General features: G+C 33.8%; 1 protein-coding gene across 3 annotated transcripts in view; it reads left to right on the plus strand.

Moving 5' to 3' along the window:
• SEMA3D (semaphorin 3D) overlaps positions 1 to 20,677 on the plus strand; it is a 207,602-nt gene that overhangs the window by 61,849 nt on the left and 125,076 nt on the right. For all 3 annotated transcript variants that reach the window (XM_082692540.1, XM_082692541.1, XM_082692539.1), the window contains one exon: positions 18,629 to 18,819. In XM_082692540.1, the coding sequence (XP_082548666.1) occupies positions 18,669 to 18,819 (151 nt within the window). In that variant the 5' untranslated portion in view covers positions 18,629 to 18,668. The remainder of the gene's footprint in view (positions 1 to 18,628; positions 18,820 to 20,677) is intronic.

Below are 20,677 nucleotides of genomic sequence, written 5' to 3' on the forward strand. Positions count from 1 at the left end.
ACAGTTAGTCCTGCCATACGCATATGCCCGTTCGTGCCATAAAATAAGAGATCATTAAACAAACAACAGATTTTTTCAAGGAAAACACCATTTGTAAAGTTACAAGCTAATTGGTATCTTTTAGTATGATTTCATGACAGATTTTAAATGAAACCACACCTGACTAAGAATCATACAAGTTGTTATGTAGCTATACATGTAAATCATAACCATGGCTTTGGATGTGTTTTCTGAAATGTGGCTATTTTAGGCTGAGTTGTAAACCATTGGAGGATTTTAGGAAAATGAATTTACATGAGAGTTTGTTTTAGAATCAGATTAGATAGAATTAGGCTTCTACTTGGAGTCTCATCAGGTTCTAAGGGCTATTGAAGGTAGGTTAAGAAGTTTTCTGTGTTTAAGCATCTTTCAGCATTTTTGAACAGATAAGAGGTGTGTACAATTCAAACCACATACAAGATACTTTGACTGTAAGTTAATGTGGTAGAAAAAAATGTACTATCGTGATCCTGATAGGGAGTGAATGTTTTGACCTGGAATTTATCCAGAAATGCTTTTTGGATGAGATTGGATCTGGGAGGGCAAGGCATCATGCACAGGGAGAAGGAAATGAACATGACTTGGATGGCAAGGATTCGTTGACCATCTTGCTCAAAACAGGGAGTGTACACGGAAGAACAGAGATTTATGTAAAGAAGGAACTGGCATGCCAAACTAGGGTGTTTATATTTTAAATTAGAAATGGCATTTTGAAAGCAAGCACTTTAAGAAAACAAATCTGGAAACGGCAGGCACTGCCTGGATTGAAGTACAGACAGAGTCCAGAATACCAATTGTAGTAATTTAGGCTTACAGTCAGAGCAACTCAGGCTCCTTTAGTGGCCTTGAAAATGGAGTGGAACAAATTAATCCTGGAGGTTAAATGGCATGTACATTATGAGATGGCATCACTGACACAGACGACAACCTTGTTTGGTAATTAAAAAACAGATGTAACAGAGAATTCTTTACCTTTCCCTCTTGGGGTATGTGTGTGTGTGTGTGTGTGTGTGTAAGTGTGTATTCTTGTCTATTTGATAAAGAAAAAATTAGAATAGACCTAAAAATAAACTTTCTGAAATGAAGTTGAAAAAGCAAATCTGTGTAAAGGGGCTGTTAGGGCTATATATATTGTCTGTTAGCCATTTTTGAAATATTTATATGAAATATTTATATGCACTACCTAGGAGAACTACCTAATATCCACGTTAGGTCAGTGACATGTCAAGATATTAACTTTATATAAAAGGAGTCTCTGAGTTGTTGATTAAATTCCTAAAGACAAGATGTCCTGCATGAGATAAACCCAGGACTTCAGTCACGTCTTTAGACCCTTAACTCAGTGCTCTTTCTGCTATAATGTGACTCATTGCCTGTGTTCTCTGTGTCCTTTACAAAATTATAACCAGAGAAGCTGACATATATTTTAAAAAGTCACATTTTAATAGTTGAGTTTGTGTGACAAAAATCTGTGAAGAGCAAAATACTGACAATGTCTTCTTCTAGTTGATGTAAATTTATTTTTCGCAATAATAAGGCATAATTTGCCTTCTGATGGTAATGATTTTACCCTTTTTACAAAGAAAAACAGTCATAGACTAAGGTATAATTTAAATACTCTACACTTAGTTTTGTAATGCCATTGATAGATTGTGACAGTTTTTCCTGAAGTGTCTGAATTTCTGCACCAGATAGATGTTATATATGTTTGTTTTAAAGGACTCAAGTGCAATATTTAAAAAATCAAAGTTGTAAGACTACTTAATACTGATGCTTATCACAGTCTGTGGCAGTCAGCCATTTTTGAGCAAATAACTAAAATAGTACACAAGATGCCTTTTGCAAAGAGAACTCTTAATTTTATTGGAGTAATGCAATGTAAGTTTTATTAAAGAGATGTCTGAAAAAATGAATTTTTTGAAGTGCCAAGTATAGGAAGATATCTTTTCTTCTTGTTTTATGATCAAGAATTCTTTGCTGTTCTTTGACATTCCAAAAGACACATGCATGTGATATTATAATTGAACTTCACATTCTTTCTTGCCTAGGACAGCAATAATCTTTACTTCTCTACTTTTTTCTCAAGTGGATTGCATATTTTACCACTTAGACACTGTTCTCCCATCCTCTTTTAATCTGGATGTACATTAACTTGGGAAAAGGTTTGTGCTATGAATGTTCTAGGAATGTGGAAATTGTAAAGACAGGATGGATGCTTGACAGATAATTCTTTTTTTTTTTTTAAGATTTTATTTATTTATTTAAGAGAAAGAGAGAGCAACAGAGAATATGAGTGGTGAGATGGGCAGAAGGAGAGGGAGAAGCAGACCCCCTGCTGAGCCGAAAGCCCTGGGATCAAGACCTGAGCCTAAGGCAGATGCTTAACTGGCTGATCCACCCAGGTGCCCCTTAATGGAAAATTCTTAATATGTGCTTAATTTCTACCGATGTTCAGTTTTCTGCTTTGTCTTTTAGATAAAGGTCAGTAACTGACCAAAGATAGAAATAAGGAGTATAAAGGTGATAGTAAAGAAAGAATCACATTAAAATAACCTTTCCTTATGAAAGTTTCTCCACTGAGACCACGGGGATGGGGGAAAGGGGTGAACCTCAGAATTTTCCAAATCATTAAGGAGCATTTGCTTGCTTCCAAATCGTAAGTACCAACAGAGTTCACTGACAGATCACACTCCATTGGGAGAGTGGAGCTATCTTAATCTGTAATAAAGAATTATCCTCAGAATGGCTAAGGTTTACTTTACGCCTACTTGTGGATAAGGATTTTAATATATATTACTTCAAAATGAAAAACATAACATGATGACAGTGTTTCCTAAATTTCTAAGAAAATCTTGTCCAGAAAGTGGTAAAACTGGAATTCGTACCTAACCTTACTTAACTCCAAATTTCAAATTCTTCACATTTCATGGCCTTTCTCCATACAGGGGTTTTCCGTAACATTCTCAAGTGAGGTCATAGAAAAATGTGATTCTGAACCCTCTTGAAAAAAAAGATATCCAGAAATACCAAAATACCAAGAATGTTTCTGATTCAGTCATTCCTTCTAATTTTTTTCTTTTCTTCTCTCTCTCTCTCTCTCTTTTTTTTTTTTTTCATTTTTGATATGGATCTTTGTAGCAGCTATGGGTCATTCTAATTTGGTCTGACAAAGTTTCCATGTGATTCTAGGACTCTTGAAGCTTGCCAGATTTTTTGAGTCATCATGATATCACACATAGGAATGATATACAGAGATTGTAGCTACTTATTACCGTATGCCACAGAAGTGGGCTGATAAAGGAAAAAAGAGAATGATGGCTTCTTTCATTTGTTGAACAAATATATGCTCCTCCCCTACTTTCTGCGAGGCACTGTGCTAGGCTTTGGTGATAGAGTGGTGAATGTGATTGATGTCCTTGCCTTCATGTGGCTGAAAAAGTGGAAGTGTCTGTAGATGGAAATTACACTTGTTCTGGAAAGAACAAATACAAATCTTGTGAGATGTATGGAATGGCCTAAATATTATTTGGAAAGGTCTTTAAACTGTACTATACTATAACATTTCAGTGTTTTGAATACTCTGGAAAAGTACAGCAGTTATAATTAAAGCTAAAGTTCTTTATGTATATAAACTCTTTTGGCTCTTAACAATATCCAAATAAGCTTTCAGGAGTAACTTTAGATTGGCTGACTGTCAAAACTGTTTATAAATATTAATCTCACTTCTGAGACTTCCTCCATAAACTTTTTTTGCAAACATATTTGGTAATGCCAAGTTGAATGTTCTCAAACAAAAATATTTGTTTTATTTTGCCTTTATTTTTATTTTCTAACAATTTCCATAACGAATAAAGCAATTAAGTGTGTTCTTTTGGTTAGGATTTCATTTTGGCAGTGCATATGGCCCAACAAATTCTTAGCTTAAAAAAAATAATGTATTATTATTATTTTAATAGGGATTTTTATCTGATTATACATTGAAAAAATTTACATTGTGGAATGAGGTTGGGAACTTTAATGTCAAGTTATACAAACACATCTGCAATCATAATAGGAGTACATGGGAGTTTTCAGGCTTCCTTTTAAGTTTTATATTCACTTTCTATCTTCGGGAAAATAGTTGCTATCACAGTCCATGCAAAAATGAAAAAGCTTTATACTAAAGCTTTTTTTTTTTTTTTTTTGAGAGCTAGTTATGTGCCAGACAAAGTACTAAGTGCTTTCCTTGCATTATCTCATTTTATTCTTGCAACAGTCATATTTGATAAGAACTGAGAATCCATTATATAGGTGAGGGAACTGGACTTAGAGAAATTAAGTGAATTCTCTTAGGGTGTAAAGCTGATAAGTAGTGAAAATGGATTTGCAACCTGAATCATTGCACAGCCAAGCCTTGATTTCTTAGGCTGTGTCACCTCCCTGAGACTCAAGAATTTTATCTCAGTTGCTATAACATGTGGCAAAAATAAATGAACTGAATTATTGAGGATTTTGAGAGATTACCTAAAGTGAATTCTGCATTTAAAAAGCCAAACTACAGGGCTGATTTCATTTTTTAGTGAAACTTTCGAGGTCATGTGGATAAAACATTTTCTCTAGTAAAAAATAAAAATGGGGAAATGTCCACCTGTAGCTATGTGCTAAACACAGGAATTCCTTGCTTATCCTAAAAGAGTTGGGATAGCCATTTAAATCCAGTTCTTCACATATAGCAGAGGGTGCAAAGATGGAATTAAACACAGCTCAGAAACTGATATTAATGTGTACAATGTTATATGTCAATTATATCTCAAAAAGGAGGAAGGAAAAAGAAACTGATGTTGGTTAATAGGGAACTTGGTAAGGATGGCTGTGAGGGTAGAAGGGGTAACTGGATGGCCAAATATTCAGAACAGGCTTCAACTTCAAAGGAACATACAAAACATGTTATGCAAAACAAAACAAAAGGCAAAATAAGTTTACATGAGAAACATCAGAGGGTGTTTAGAAATACAGGGCTGTCTGATAAAGAAATAGAAATTGATCAGTTTCACTTCGTAAGGCAGCAGCCTCATTTTTTTTTTTTTTTTTAAGATTTACTTATTTATTTTAGAGAGAGTGAGAGGGAGCATGTAAAAGAAGGGGCAGGGCAAAGGGAGGGCAGAGAGAATCCTCCAGCAGACTCCTTCCTGAGCGTGGAGCCCAAGGCAGGGCTCAATCCCAGGACCTTGAGATCATGATCTGACTTGATATCAAGTGCAGGCTGCTTAACCAACTGAACCACCCAGGCACCCTGTACCCAGTCCATTCTTTACACAGGCAGACTGCTCATGCACTGGGCATTTGTATGTTGCTTTTTAAATACAAAAGTGTGTGAGCCCAGAAACTACTCCCTTGTAAGTATTAAGAGAGTAGAGGTATAAGGAATTAATTTGCTTTACTACCCATGGCTCTTCAACAAGGTTCACACTGTGTTTCACTGCTGCACATCTAGTATATTCAACATTGTTTCTGAAGGAATTATAGAGTCAATATCTTCTGGTCACCTGGGTGGCTCAGTGAGTTAAAGGTTGACTCTTGGTTTTGGCTCAGGTCATGAACTCAGGATCATGAAATCAAGCCTTGTGTCAGGCTCCATGCTTCCTCTGCCCCACCCTGCATATATATATATGTGTATTATATACATACACACACACACACACACAGTATACATAAAAATATATAGAATACATAAATACTTATTATTATATACACAATAATTATATAGAATATATTAAATAGTATATTAAAACATATTTTTAAAATATTACATATATAATATCTTCATAGGAAGATATATATAAAGAAAGTTTAAAACTTGTATTATAAAACAATATTTAATCATTTTACAATAATGTTATTTGGTATTACACAATATATTGTCATTTATTTTTAGCTTTACTAGTTTCTAATTAACGTGAATTGAAATATGCATTCTAAGGGCAGTAAAGCTCATGTTATAGAAACATTGAATACTTACACAAATATATACAGAAACAATTATTGAATATGGAAAGGTTTTTTTAATATGTGCTTTTATGTTCCATCTTAGGGCTAGCAGATATATTAAGATGCTCTAAGAGGTGAACTCTGAATCTGTGAGAGAGACAACCTCAAATCTTTGGTATGCTGTAAATATAGCAATTTTGAAAAGTGTTGGAATGATTTAAAAATGTAATCAAAGTTATTTTTTTAATTTACTTAAACCTAATTGAATATGAACATAATAACTAATTTTGCTGTGCTTTCAGTCAGGAGATACTGCTTTGTTGTTTTCTGGGTTATTATAAACTAAAAATTATTTTTAAACTCCTGTTACATATCAGAGAAAATTTTGCTATATTATGTTATATAATCATAGGGTGTTGATAGGATCAAGTGTGTTTTATGAGTTGGTATGAATTTTAAAATTCATTTTATAATAAATTAACAATTTTAATGTAAGTAAAAATACTTGTAAGAATTGATCTTGGATAAAATATAGCTGCATTTAGATCTAGTTATTTTTTGATGCAGGGAAATTATTTAAATTAACTATTTAAAATAATCCTATACATGTGTCAAAGGATATCATAATTTATCCAATATAAAGCATGTAAACTTCTAAAGTGGCATCGTAATTAGGCAGAGTAAATTGTTTTAACGAATGTGGAAAACAAAGAGCTAAGTTCATGAAAGATCTTTATACCCATTTTAAAAGGAAAGGCTAGTGTTAGGAATGGAAAATAATACACTGAGTGAAACAGGTTGGATAGCTGCATAAAAACCCCAAAATACTTAATTTTTTGTATTAAGTGTTTTAAGATCCACTAAAAAGATCTTAAATTGAATTATAGACGTATGTTATTGCTATACTTTGAATATACCATTGAGTATACTATACCCTTCAATTCTGCATAGCCCACAAAGTTATTTAAATTCCCTTTTCCCCCTTTGATACTAGTATCCTTTCTGAGAAAAAAAAAAAAAAAAAAACACACCAAAAGAACCCTAATTATTTTCATCTTTTTATATGTACTCACCAATCCTTATTCTACTTTGATTTTAAGGTTTATATGAAATTATTATTTTATTGGGTATTTATTTCTTTCCCTTTCCTGATAAATTATGTGATCTAATTTAAATGAAGAGCACTGGAAACATTTGAGGTACAATGTCTTATCCTTTATAACAAAATTCAAACAATCACTGACAGCCTCCTCTTACACCATAAAAATGGAATTTGTTCGTTTGCTGTGGTGTTCATTTGTCCTTTTTGGTGATCTCTTCAAATACTTTCTTCATTTGTCTTCATATTCTTGGAGGTTATATATTATTTTCCTAAGTATCTTTATTTTACGGGCCTTAAAATTTGTAGATATATATTTAGGTCATTATTAAATGTCTTTATAACCATAATTTGCATTTGTACTTAAAAAGAATTTTAATGGAAAATGAAGACAGATGGAATATAATGATTTCTAAAGATCTAATACTCATTGAGCACTTACTATGTATTGGGCATAATAGAGTGCTTTACAGCATGTTTTTTTAATATTTACAACATACGAGTTAAATACTCATATTATTTGCTATTTCAGGTGTGGTAAGTGAGACACAGTGAGGTTAAGTAACTTTATTGAGAAACAGAAGGCAAATGGCAGAGCTGAGCTTTGTGCCTGCGTGCTTAATTACCTTTTCTCTACTTCTGACGTGTCCCTCCAGAGTTACAGTTATAACTGGGGCCATTTAGAAATGTAAATAAAAGAAATTTAACAATGCAACCCTCTAAGTGTAGAAAAATGGAAATTATAATGTCAGTTTATTTATAAAAGTTGTAACTCTATTTTTTAAATTATTGTTAGTGTTTTAGTAGTAGAACTAAACTAAATATGAGAATATTGACTCTGTCAGGGTTTGGGGGCATCTTGATTTCCGATAGGAGCTGGTAAAGAATCTGTGACAGATTTCACAGACTTTTATTATGGATAACCATCTTCCAGGTGCCTAGCCCTTTTCTGGGCTAGCATCCCCCCTACAGTGAGCATGTGCAAATTTATTTTGCAATAGACATCTAAGAAAGACACAATTAGAAATGCAAATAAATTGGGTGCCTGGGTGGCTCAGTTGGTTAAGCGCCTGCCTTCAGCTCAGGTCATGATCCTGGAGTCCCAGGATCGAGTCCAACATCAGGATCCCTGCTCAGCAGTGTGTCTGCTTTTGCCCCTGACCCTCTCTCCTCTCATGCTCTCTCTCTCTCTCTCATTCTGTCAAATAAATAAATAAAATCTTTTTAAAAAATGCAAATAAATGTAAAAGAAATAGCTCCTTTATAAACAAAAATTAGTTGTGTTTAGCTTGTAAAAAATAGTTCCCAATGCTACTGAAATAGAAAGATGAAAGAGTTCTTTGTCTTCATCTTACTCAAATAAGTTTAAGGGGAAAGAAAAGGGAAATTTTTAGGGTTAATCTCTGTTAGTTTTCCATTCAGAACTATAAAACAGATAATTATGCTTTATAAATTCTTTCAGTTAATGCCTAGATTTTCTTACCAGGAAAAAAAGAAAGAGAGAAAATAAAATGTTTCGCCCTTTCTTGTTCTGTACTTACATTTACTATCCCAGAACTGTTACTGTTATTACCCAGTAAATACTAATTTTACTACTCTAGATTAGATAGACTAGCCCCTGACCTACACACCAGAAAGAGATGAAAAAGAAAAAAAAAGATCTAAGCTCATTAAAACTTAATAGAATTTAAAATCCAGTTTCTAGATGTCCTGCCTTTCAAGTGTTCACTTGCCATGTGTGCTTGTAGCGCCGTATTGGACAAGATCCAGAGCATTGCCCTATAGCAAATGTCCTATTGGACATTGCCAAAGAGAGACTGGGAGCATCCCAGCAGTCACAGTCACTGGGTTGAAAGCCCTTCTTCATCTTTAGAAACATTCTCTAGACAATGTTGGACCCCAGGATAGGCTCTCCTCCCCCCACTACCTGCCCCACCTCGCTTGCATTCCTGGAGGGGCTCTGTGTGTGTAGTCAATTGACCCTGCATCTGATCCTGGCTGAGAAGCCTTGGCCACTGAAGTACTGTCTCTTTGCCACAGTTTCCTCATCTGCCAAGTTCAAAACTGTTGAGTGAAAATAAAAATATGTGGATTATAACAATTGCATATGAAACATTTTAAATAAAGATTAAATCCATTAACATCTGTCACCATCACTGAAAATATAAACAATAATCCTTAAAAAAACTATTACTGCCAAAAGTGCTGGAAAATGTTTTATTTGTTGAAAGGCTGCCTTGTTGTTTGCATAGTCATCAGTTGTGTTGAATTCAGTGTGCTAAAAACAAGTAAAATAACATTGATCACGTTAAAATTATTTTATTTACTTTTGTTTGTTTCAGGTTTTTGTTTAAATTCTAGTTAGTTAACATACAGAGTAATATTAGTTTCAGGAGCAGAATTTAGTGACCTATCGCTTACGTACAACACCCAGTGCCCATCACAAGTGCCCTCCTTAATGTGCATCACCCATTTAACCCAGCTGAGTCATAAAATTTCAAATACCATGAAATTAAAATCTACTTTGAAGACTGGTTTACTGAAGTCTGTGTGTGACATTATGTTTCTTTTCTCACACTGCCTATTTTTATTCCCAGGTAGTGCTGTTTATGAAGTGAATTATTTAAAGTCTCCTCCCTATGCAGATGGAATGAATGCCTCATAGTGCTAGAAAAGTTTATTTCCCTAGGTGTTTCATTAAATAGTGATGAAACAAGTAGTGTTAATGTGTTTAGTACATCTTTTTTCCTTAAAAAAAAAAAAAAAAAGAAAAAGGCCGTAAAGGAGTCATTTACCTTACTTTAAGTGTTTTGATCTTGAAAGTACATGCATTCCTGGAGAATTTATGTGAATATGAAGTTCAAGGTCAAATTTTTCTTGCCATAAGCCTTTTTTGCTTAAAAAATTTGCTGTTAAATATTGGAATTACTGGTAGGTTTGATTGGATTTCTTGGTCTGTTTATTTAAAAGTTGAGGAGCTTTACAAACAATCCTTATATTTATTCTATATTCTATGTCTTAAAACATGACTTAATTCATTTGTAAATATTTATTAGTTTCCAATAGTTACAAGCTTGAGATTCTAAGTTAACTATAATGCAAACCCATGTTTTAATTTGGACTCACTGTGGGAAATTACTTAAATACTATTTTGTATACATAAATGATTTGTATAACATTTATATAATTTTTATAGGTTGGTAACTAATAATTCCCGGTATACTGTTTTTGAGGATATGGTGAATTTCCTGTTTCACAGTCTTATTAGAAAGTATGCATTAAGTAGTAAAAAATTTCTGTACATTTCCTTTTTTAACATAATTAATTAGTTCAATAAATATTTTATTTGAAAAATGCAGCATACATGTGAAAATTGTAAAGCTCAGGACCACCATGCATGTCAGGAAACAAAAAATTCTTAACTCTACACACTTGTCCATCATTCTTATGCTGGTGCCATCCTCTTTTCTTTGTGTGTCTTTGCATTGCTTCAACAGTAGTATAAGCCTTACAGAAACAAACGCCATGATAATATCTTTTAATATAATAGAACACCTGTATTACTTTGAAAGAAAAGTTTCCTAGTGCGTGGTTATTTTAGATGACACAGAGACCATCCGAATACGAGATTAGTTTGTATATAGAATATTTTGTACATTTTATCATTAAAGAATGAGTTTAAGATTTAAATCTATTTGCTGATCACATTAGCAGGAGTATTAGATAAATATTGTAAAGTCTGGGAAAGTCTTTATTGGACATATAGCTCAATGTCTACATTAATATCTAGATGTATACTTCAGAAAAGGAAGTTAAACTTTTTGGATCTTCGCCAAAATATCACTCAGTTTTGATAATAATGACATCCCTTAAACATAAAAGCACAAAAATAAATTAGAAGATCCTCTGGATAATAAACACATGGCTAATTCTTATTTTATTATTTCTAGAGAATACAACTATTTTGCCATCTTAATTGCATTAATACCTGCCCTGCTTAATTTAACATTCTATTTATTAAAAAGAAAAACTTTTTTTAAACCGTGAGAGTCAAGTATCAGAATATTTGAGGTAGAGGTTGTTAAATTTTAAAAAATAATCAATTAAAGTAATTATACATTAATATTTTTAAATATTTTTTTATTTATTTGAGAGAGAGTGAGAGAGAGAGACCATGGACGGGGGGAGTGGCAGAGGGAGAGGGAGAAACAAACTCCATGTTGAGCAGGGAGTCTGATGCAAGGCTACATACCAGGACCCTGGGATCAAGACCTGAGCTGAAAGCAGACACTTAACTGACTGAGCCAACCAGGTGCCCCATTTTATACATTTATATTTTGAATATAAAGGGCAGACATTGAAATTTGCCAAGTATTCTATAATTTCTATAATTATTTCCATAGAATACCTATAAATATTCTATAATTCTCAGAATGCATATCAGAATTCTAAAAAGTGATATATAAAATGATCTCTGTTCGTTTTAAGATCTTCTCATGATCTTGGTCGTGAGAAGTTGCATCGAACAAAACATTCTCTAGTGTGAGATTTTGAAAAGGAAAATCTTAAATCTTTGAATTGTGGAGTAATCAGATTAAAGGAGAGACCAAGTAAGATTATGCTCTTGGTGTTTTTTCTGACCCTATGAGATGATAACTGTATTTCCTTGAGTAGCAAAATGATAGGAAATTTAGGATAAGGAAGATGACTAGCATAAAGTCACTTACAGTAGTGGTTTTTTGCTTTTCCTTTTTTTTTTTTTTTGTATTATTTGAGCAATTTGGGCCTTAGGGACACTTTATTTCTTTAGGACCCCTTTACAAGCATTGTTTTGTTATTACTGTTATGTTCAGGAAAAAAGTGCCATCCACAGTAGTAATCTTAACAGGTTACACTTGTATGCACTGAAGTTTTACTATTATCTTCTGTTGAACTGGATTCATTAGGGCTGAGATCCTATATAATTTGATGTGGCTGTAAGTACAAGCTTATAAGACATGTAAACCCAAGTAACATGTAACAAAAGGGCTTTGTTGAGCAGGTATTTATACGAAATATTTTCAGTGTATTTTAGAAATGTAGACATTGTGATTAAACCCCAGCAAATAAAAATGTAACTACTGTAGTGTATCTTTACTTACAAAGAATTCAGCTCAACTTTATAGCTGATTACTGATGCTATTCATGTTTAGTTTGGTATATGGTGAAATATCCATAAGGATTAAGGAAGTAATTAACATTTAATTAAATGTTCTTCATGATGTCTAAAAACATCAGATGGTCTCTCAGACTCCATGGGAATATACTAATCGTTGAGGAATTCCTGACTTCTTAAAACAATGAATCCCATTAATAGTTAAAATTTTTCAATGAAAACTTTCTGCCCCATAAATTCTAGTCAGTGGTGAGAGTACTATACACTTGCACAGTGATTTCATACCCCTGACTGTGCTAAGTAGTAAGATATTAGATATATTAGAAAACATGCAAAAAGAAATTTAGAAAGGATGAGATAAAATACATGTACATGAAAGTTTTAGCATTCCAAGCGCCTATCCTAGTGGATCTTCATACATACCACTTGCATTCTTCTTTGTTATCATTGTACTTGATCCATGGAATATAAGATAGCCCTCCGCAAACAAAAAGCTTCTCTTTGTTTGCCTATATTGTCTCTTTGACTCTCAAGTCTCTTCTATAATTTCTGTCTGGTTTCTTGTCCCCATCCTTACCATGAAGTCGTGTTACTAATATTTTATCAGTTTTGTGTATCCTACAGAAAAACCATCTAATCAAATAGTGATTCAAAAGTATGAGCTACAATTAAGCCAAAGTAAGCCTATACACTTAATACTACTAATTTGTGTGTAGTCATGATTCCTCATGTCTCTTGAATGAGTAAAAAAGTTTCAAGTGACCTTATGTGTACCACGAAGGTATGAGGAACCAATAACCCTTTATAAATTAAAAAATCAAGGATTCTTTGCCTCTTTCCCCAACATACACATGTGCACGCGCGCACGCGCACACACACACACACACACACACCCCTGAGAAAAAATCCTGAACCTATGTGTTCAGATTTTTAGTCTCAAGACTTACCTATTTAAATTTTTGTCCTATGCATAGAATATATTTTTCACCATAATTATACATTATCTTAATGACACTTGGAATAGACGGATATAAGTAAATAAGGCAACTCAATGAAATTCACATATAAAATTTTATATCCCTTGCTCCTCAAATAATATTTTTGATGACTTACTATCCATCCAGTAAGCCCTGGACTCTTTGTATTCCTTTGGGAAATGGCACAAGGCCTTCTTGAATGTTAGATTATGCATTTGGATCTCTGATTTAGTGGAACAGTGTGTAAAAATCTCTCATAATCAGAACACTCTCCATTGGCTCCACATCTGAAGATCCCCAAGAGTGCTGTTTGTTCCAGTGAACATCTGGAATAGATTACATTCAGTTAATTGGCTCCAGGTCGAGCTTGTTACAGACAGTAGCATGCAGTATAACCTATGCAATTCACTAAATCCACCCACTTTAGGTTAAATCACACCTACTTCTCTCTGTAATTCCTCCCAGATGCAGGACACACACGTGTGCATACATAACACACACACACACACACACACACATCCACATCCACTGGAAGGAAGATGGCAAAACATCAATAGATTAGTGGAGAGGTTGTTGGCTCTCCATTTAACCCATAAATTACCTCAATTAAAAGATTAACTATTGAATTCAGAGGATTGTTGGGAAGAAAAACAATGAATCAGGAACAGCAGATTATGGAGAATGACTGTTTTATAGTAGAAAAATATTTAAAGTTTAAAAAAAACAAGTTCCGGCAGTTTCAGGATTTTTGTTTTATTTTGTCTTTCACCCTTAGCATATGTAAGAACACGTGCATGCACTTACCGGAATGTCATGTAGCCAGGAAAACGGCACTTTGATTTTTAACTTATTTAACAGTATTAATGAGTTGGGTTACAAGGAACAGTATGACTACTGTTCATTGAAAACCAAAACATCAATCTTCTTAAGTTATAGTGTTGGAGGCACAGGGCACGTCTTAGCGATTAATGATCAGTTGGAGGAGTAGATATCTCAATACAGAGCCAAGGGCCATTAACCCCAACTGGTCATTAATTCCCAAGAAAGGTCCTGTACTGAGGTCATTATTGCTAATAAAATGCACACATGGAAAGTTCCCTCTCTTTTGCCTGTGTACCTAAACATACATTCGCATTACATGCCTTGTTGCACGTCATGAAGAAAAAGGTAGTATTTCACATGTCCAGAATCTCAGAAAAACTAAACCTAATGAGAAGCTTAATATACTTAAATTCTATATTCCATTCACCTTTCCTTTTTTCTTTGGTTGGGGGAGGGTATAGGAAGTAGGAGGAAGGGTAAGTGAAGGAATACATGTGTGTATGCCAAAGCTATGGATCTTCCGCAATTAGTACCCATATTCTGGCTAACGTGTAGATAAAGGGAAAAATGAAAGGAACAGCCATATGGGATTAGAGTCGCTGGTGAACATGCGTAGAATCTGCACATATGATCTAATATCAGAGGCAGTGTGGAGTAATGGCATTATTTGAGTCATAATATATTAGGTATCAAAACAGGCATCAGACACATTTAGCAGTTAGGTCAAGTTCATCTTTGGTGTCCTCTCTCTTCCACCTTTCTGGATTATGCTATTCTATCCCTTCTCATCATAGCAGTCTAACCAAGTCTATAATGCTCTGGCTTTTCAAGAACCGTTAATGAGTTATCACTGTCCTCTGAAACTATCTCTTTTTGCTTTCCATTCTCCTTTCACTGGCCTCTGTGCAACTATCCTTGTCTTGCTTAAATCTATATGATACTCCTTTGAGCTATCTTCCATAGCATCCCATAATTATCTTGATTTTAGAAATCATTTCATGGTGCTTTACTTATTTATATGTAATCAACTACTTTCAGAGAAGAGTCTTATTTTTTTTTCCTCATCTTAATAAATGGTTGGGGACCAGCTGTGATCTTAATGACTGTTACATATATATTCTTGTAGGTATGTTCTTATTTGCATAAAAGTAGTAAGTTTTTAAGGAGGACCTGTAAGTCAAAAATAGAATGTATCTATTTTTTACTGGTATAAATGACAAATCGAAAGATTGCAAGATTCATTTCTGAAGAGATTGAGTAACTTAAAATGTACATAATTTAAAACTAATCTTGATAAATTTTCCTGTGGAGCAGCTAAAATGACTGTTTTGTGGCAGTAACAAGACATTTTCTTCTACTACCTTTAAAATAATGCAAATATTTATTTATTTATTTATTTATTTTTGCAATTATTTATTTTTTAAGAACTTATTTTAAATATGTAAAGAAGGACTTTGTTGGTGTTTTATTTTATACGTTAGTGAAATTTTAAAAATTAAAATTTTCATGGACTGCTAATGATGGCATAGATCTTTTTGGTTAGAAGGACATTTCTGTTTTCTCTCAAATTATATTTAATTAATATTGCTCAAGGAATGTCAAGTAAATGTGAATATAATATCTCATATGTGGCATATTTAGTATAATACTACTTTTTAAAAATATTTATAATTTATTTTAGAGAGGGAGAATATGTATGAGTGGAGGTTGTTGGGGAGAGGGTTGGGAGGGGCAAAGGGAAAGGCAGAGGAAGAGGATCTTCAAGCAGACTCCCTGCTGAGTATGGAGCCCAATTTGGGGTTGGATCCCAGAACCCTGAGATCACAACCAGAGCTAAAATCAAGTAGGATGCTTAACTGAGTGAGCCACCCAGGTGCCACAGTTAAATTAGTGTCTAAATTAACTTGATGATTCACATATGCAGTAATTTTCTAAATCAAAGAATTAAATATGCACAGATTACACACAAGACAGAATAGTTAGGTACTTCCTGTTGGTATCTTTGAAGATAATTAAATTATTATAATATAAATATATATTTAAAAATATGTATAAAATATAATTTATTTAGCATTCATATTTAACATTTCATGAAACATAAAATTTGTTGTCTGTCCTTAAAATGCTTGTCATGTATAAAAATAAATCGGTACATCCCTAAATTTTATTTTAATTCATTTTCCCAGATTGATCCTGACTTCTGAGATTCAAAGTAACTAGATCCCTGATATGCATAGGCATTTACTAAAGAGTTGATCTTTCATAAGAAAGTTCACTCATGTTACACTTTGCTTAAAACTAAACCACATAAACATAGAATACTTTAATAATAAATAATAAGAAAATTACTTAAGGTAATTTTTTAAAGATGTTTTTATTATAGCTACAGCTATTACCAAGAAAACACAGAAATTATTTGGACAGAAATTAAAGCAGGTACTATATCTGAAATCTTTCTGGGAAGTAAGAATAGCAAGATTCTTTCTGTGGGGTATATACAATGGAATACTATACAGCCATCAAAAACCCCCAGAGTCTTACCATTTGCAATGACGTGGATGGAACTAGAGGATATTATGCTGAGCAAAAGAAGTCAATCAGAGAAAGACAATTATCATATGACCTCTCTGATATGAAGAATTTAAGAGGCAGGGCAGGGGGTCATGGGGGTAGGGAGGGAAAAAAATGAAATAAGGTGGGACTGGAGAGAGAGATAAACCCTAAGAGACTCTTAATCTCGGGAAACAAACTGAGGGTTGCTGGGGGGTGGGAGGGAAAGATAGGTGGCTGGGTTATGGACACTGGGGATGGTATGTACTATGGTGAGTGCTGTGAAATGTGTAAGACTGATGATTCACAGACCTGTACCCCTGAAGCAAATAATACATTATATGTTTAAAAAAAAAAAAAAGGCAGTGGTAACTTTGTGGAGAAAGAAGAGAAGTTGAAGACTGCAAAAGTTGAAGATCACCTGTTCTACCATACTGAAAAGCACCCAAAGACTTAGGGGTTTAAGAGGCCAACTCTAACTCAAGTCCTGACCACATATTTATATCTACTTCTTATATGCCATGTGACCTTAGGAGAACCATTTAACTCTGTACCTCAGTTTCCTCATCTGTAAAATGAGGTAAATATCCATCCTTCATGGCTGTAGTAGCATTATTAAAAGATAGACTGAGACATTTTAAAACTTTAAGTTTTTTTATGCAAAAATTGATTCATGTAGGGCCAAACTGGAAGTGGTTAGCAAAGCTTTTCCTTCAGGAGTCAGGGACAAGATTTGTGTGCGGAAAGTGCGGAAGCAAAGAAAGAATCAGCTTTAGCCTAAGGTCTATTGGTTGTTTGCAATTGGTTATCCCTAAAGCTTTGATTTTATGATTTTGATGCATTTATTGACTTAGATTTCCATTTGCTTAAGGAGGCCAAACCTCATCAAAGCCACCTGAGTTCTAATGGCCTCCTTTGTTTAGTTAATTTAACAGCATTAAGTCATTTCATTTATGGAAAGCACTTTAAAACAAAAAGTATCTGGTACATATAAATATTTGATGACTATTATTTGTAAGTATAATTATCAGTCTTAGTTTGAAATATGTGTTTTAGTTTATTCCATGTCTTAACAAAGACAACTGGGGTGCATGGGTGGCTCAGTCAGTTAGAAGCAGTCTGACTTTGGCTCAGGTCGTGATCAAAAACAGAAAAAGACAACCAAGGCAGCTTATTTGTGGCAGCCTAGTTAATAACAATTTCCTCTCTTTTATCAACCCTTTTATATTAGTTTGTTTTTCTATTCAGTATTGCCCTGTGTGGAGTAGTATATACGGTGTGGGTAAGATTGCATCATCCCAGTCCTAAAATCTGTGGTGGTGACCCGACCTAATCATTCCTATTTTTTCCAATTTTAAGTGAATTTTTATTTTTATTTTTTTTAAAGATTTTATTTCTTTATTTGAGAGACAGCACAATCAGCGGGGAGCAGCACAGGGAGAGGGAGAAGCCAGCTTTCAATGGAACAGGGAGCCTGACACGGGACTCAATCCAAGGACGCTGGGATTGTGACCTGTGCCAAAGACAGATGCTTAATGGACTGGGTCACCCAGGTGCCCCTTAAGTAGACTTTTAAAACATCTTTATATCAGAAACAAGAAATGAACTCCCTGAAAATAACAGCTTTTATTTGTTTTTGCTTAGACATCTTTTTTCCTTGGGAATGATTTGGGGAAAGAATGGGTTTCTACTAGTATTCCTATCTGAGTAAAGACCTCATCAAGTTAGAAAGAGTTGGATCCTTCTGCATTTATGTTAGAACAAACAGACAAACTTTAATGTAGGAAGAAATGTTAATCATCCTAAATAGTTGAAATTTAGTTATGTCTTGATCTCTGCATCTGAATAAAGGCAGACCTAAGTTTTATTATTTATTTCTGATTTATTTCCCTTATAACAATTCGCAAGATCTAAACAAAAATTATTTTTAAAAACTATACACATTCAGAAAATTATAACTTAATAAGTCTAGGAAAATCTATAAACTGCTGTATTAATAGCCACTTTCTTATTTTTTAGATTAAATTAACACCATTTGAAAGAGGTCATTGTTTTCATCATGACTGCTAATAAAAATGAGAGACCGAAGTTCAAAAGCCACGATTTTCACCTTTTCCATGCCTTGATGATACTAAGCATGACCATGCTGTTTCTTCCAGTCATTGGAACTTCTAAGCAAAATATTCCACGACTCAAGCTGACTTACAAAGGTAAGTGTATAAATGTTCTTCAGATTGTCTTTTTGGTTACTGTATTTCTTTTATTTAGAAATGCATACTGACTTCAGTGAAATGTTTATAATATTGACATCAGTTAATAAAATTATTATTATAAAACACAAAGCCCAATTATTTTTTTATTTTTATGAGGAAAATTATGCCAAAGGTGTTTGTGTACACTTTTCAGCTAATTATTTACAATAATCAACTACTGATTAGCATAATTAGGAGATTTTGGTCTGTAGGTTATAATCAGTTTTGTATTAAAACAAGTCAATCCCTAAAAATAAAAAACATTAATTTCATATGGCTCATGCTAATTAGTTTATCTCTAGTTTGAGACAATTTATATTTAAACACAGTAAGATATCTTTAAAAAGTTTATCACAGTAAGGTACCTTCAAGATCTCAAACATATGTGTATTTACTATTTTAAAAAGATCCTGTGAAAGGCTTGAAATATAGAGATGAAAAACTATTTAAGAAATGAAATATGCTAAGGTAATTTTTTAAATATTTAAATTAATATCAAAGCAAAGTTTATATGAGTTATATTTAGTCATCTTATATATGCATATGGTTGTGTGTATACATAGAGAGACAAATATTCACAGAGAAAGGGAGGGCATGTCAAATTTTATGCTTGAAGATATTTCTTTTCTTGGGTTCTTTCATACTTCCAGTAATGAGAGGAATGTAGGGGACTTATAGTCCTTTATTCTGAACTTGGGAGGAAAAAATTATGCCTGTGGTTTTAATATTCACTAGTCTTTAAGACAATTTACTTTCTGAAACCAGATGAAATATCAGTAATAAAACCTAACTTGATGTTGAATGGAAATGGAAATGGAATTAACATTATACCCAATATACATTTCATATGTTGATATTTATTTGGAATTTATATCTCATGAATTAAAGAGTTAAGGTAATATATTATTTTTGAGTTTTTATATTTTTCTAGGATTTTTAAAACAGGTAAAAAAAAGGAAAAAAAACCAGAACTTTGCCTTTGTATGGGTGAGGGGGGATTAACAGGGAAGAGATATGAGGGACAACTTTCTGGGATTATGAAAGAGTTCTCTATCCTGATAAGGGATTGTGATTACTCAATTATGTGGCTTTTTTCACAACCCATCATATGCACAAGTCAGATTTGTTCATTTGTCTGTATTCAAAATTCACCTTAAGAAAAGAAACAGAAAACAAATATTAAACTCCAAACAATGGCAAAAGAGAGAGAGGGAGAAAGAGAGATGCAAAAAGTTTGAAAATAAAGAGATTGAAGGGGAAAAAAGGGGATGCTTTCTGGTTCCCATGATACGATGAATAAGATTAGAACATTGCATTGATGGGGCCCCTGGATGGCTCAGTGGGTTAAGCCTCTGCCTTCGGCTCAGGTCATGGTCCCGGGGTCCTGGGATTGAGCACCGCATTGGGCTCTCTGCTCGGTGGGGAGCCTGCTTCCCTTCCTCTCTTGCTGTCTGCCTCTCTGCCTACTTGTGATCTCTCTCTGTCAAACAAATAAATAAAAATCAAAAAAGAACATTGCATTGATAATCTGTGAACAATGCAAAAGAAATCAGGCTTGCAAAGAACCTATAATAGTTAACAGTCACTGGTGATTCATTATGAACAAAGCATTGGTATAAGGACGGTGTGTTGTCATTTCATCTTCACCAGCACCCGGTGTGGTGGGGATTATTACCGTCCCCGTCCCTTATGTGAGGATGTGGAGGTACTGAGAAACTGAAAAATTTGCCAGAGTCTCAGACATAGTCATGACCCAGCCCCTGAAGTCAGCTTCATGCTGCATGGAGCCCAGGTGCCTGATCCAGTTTCTTAGGCC

The sequence above is a fragment of the Mustela nivalis genome, assembly GCF_964662115.1.
Source record: "Mustela nivalis genome assembly, chromosome: 12".
In the NCBI taxonomy this organism is placed as follows: Eukaryota; Metazoa; Chordata; class Mammalia; order Carnivora; family Mustelidae; genus Mustela; species Mustela nivalis.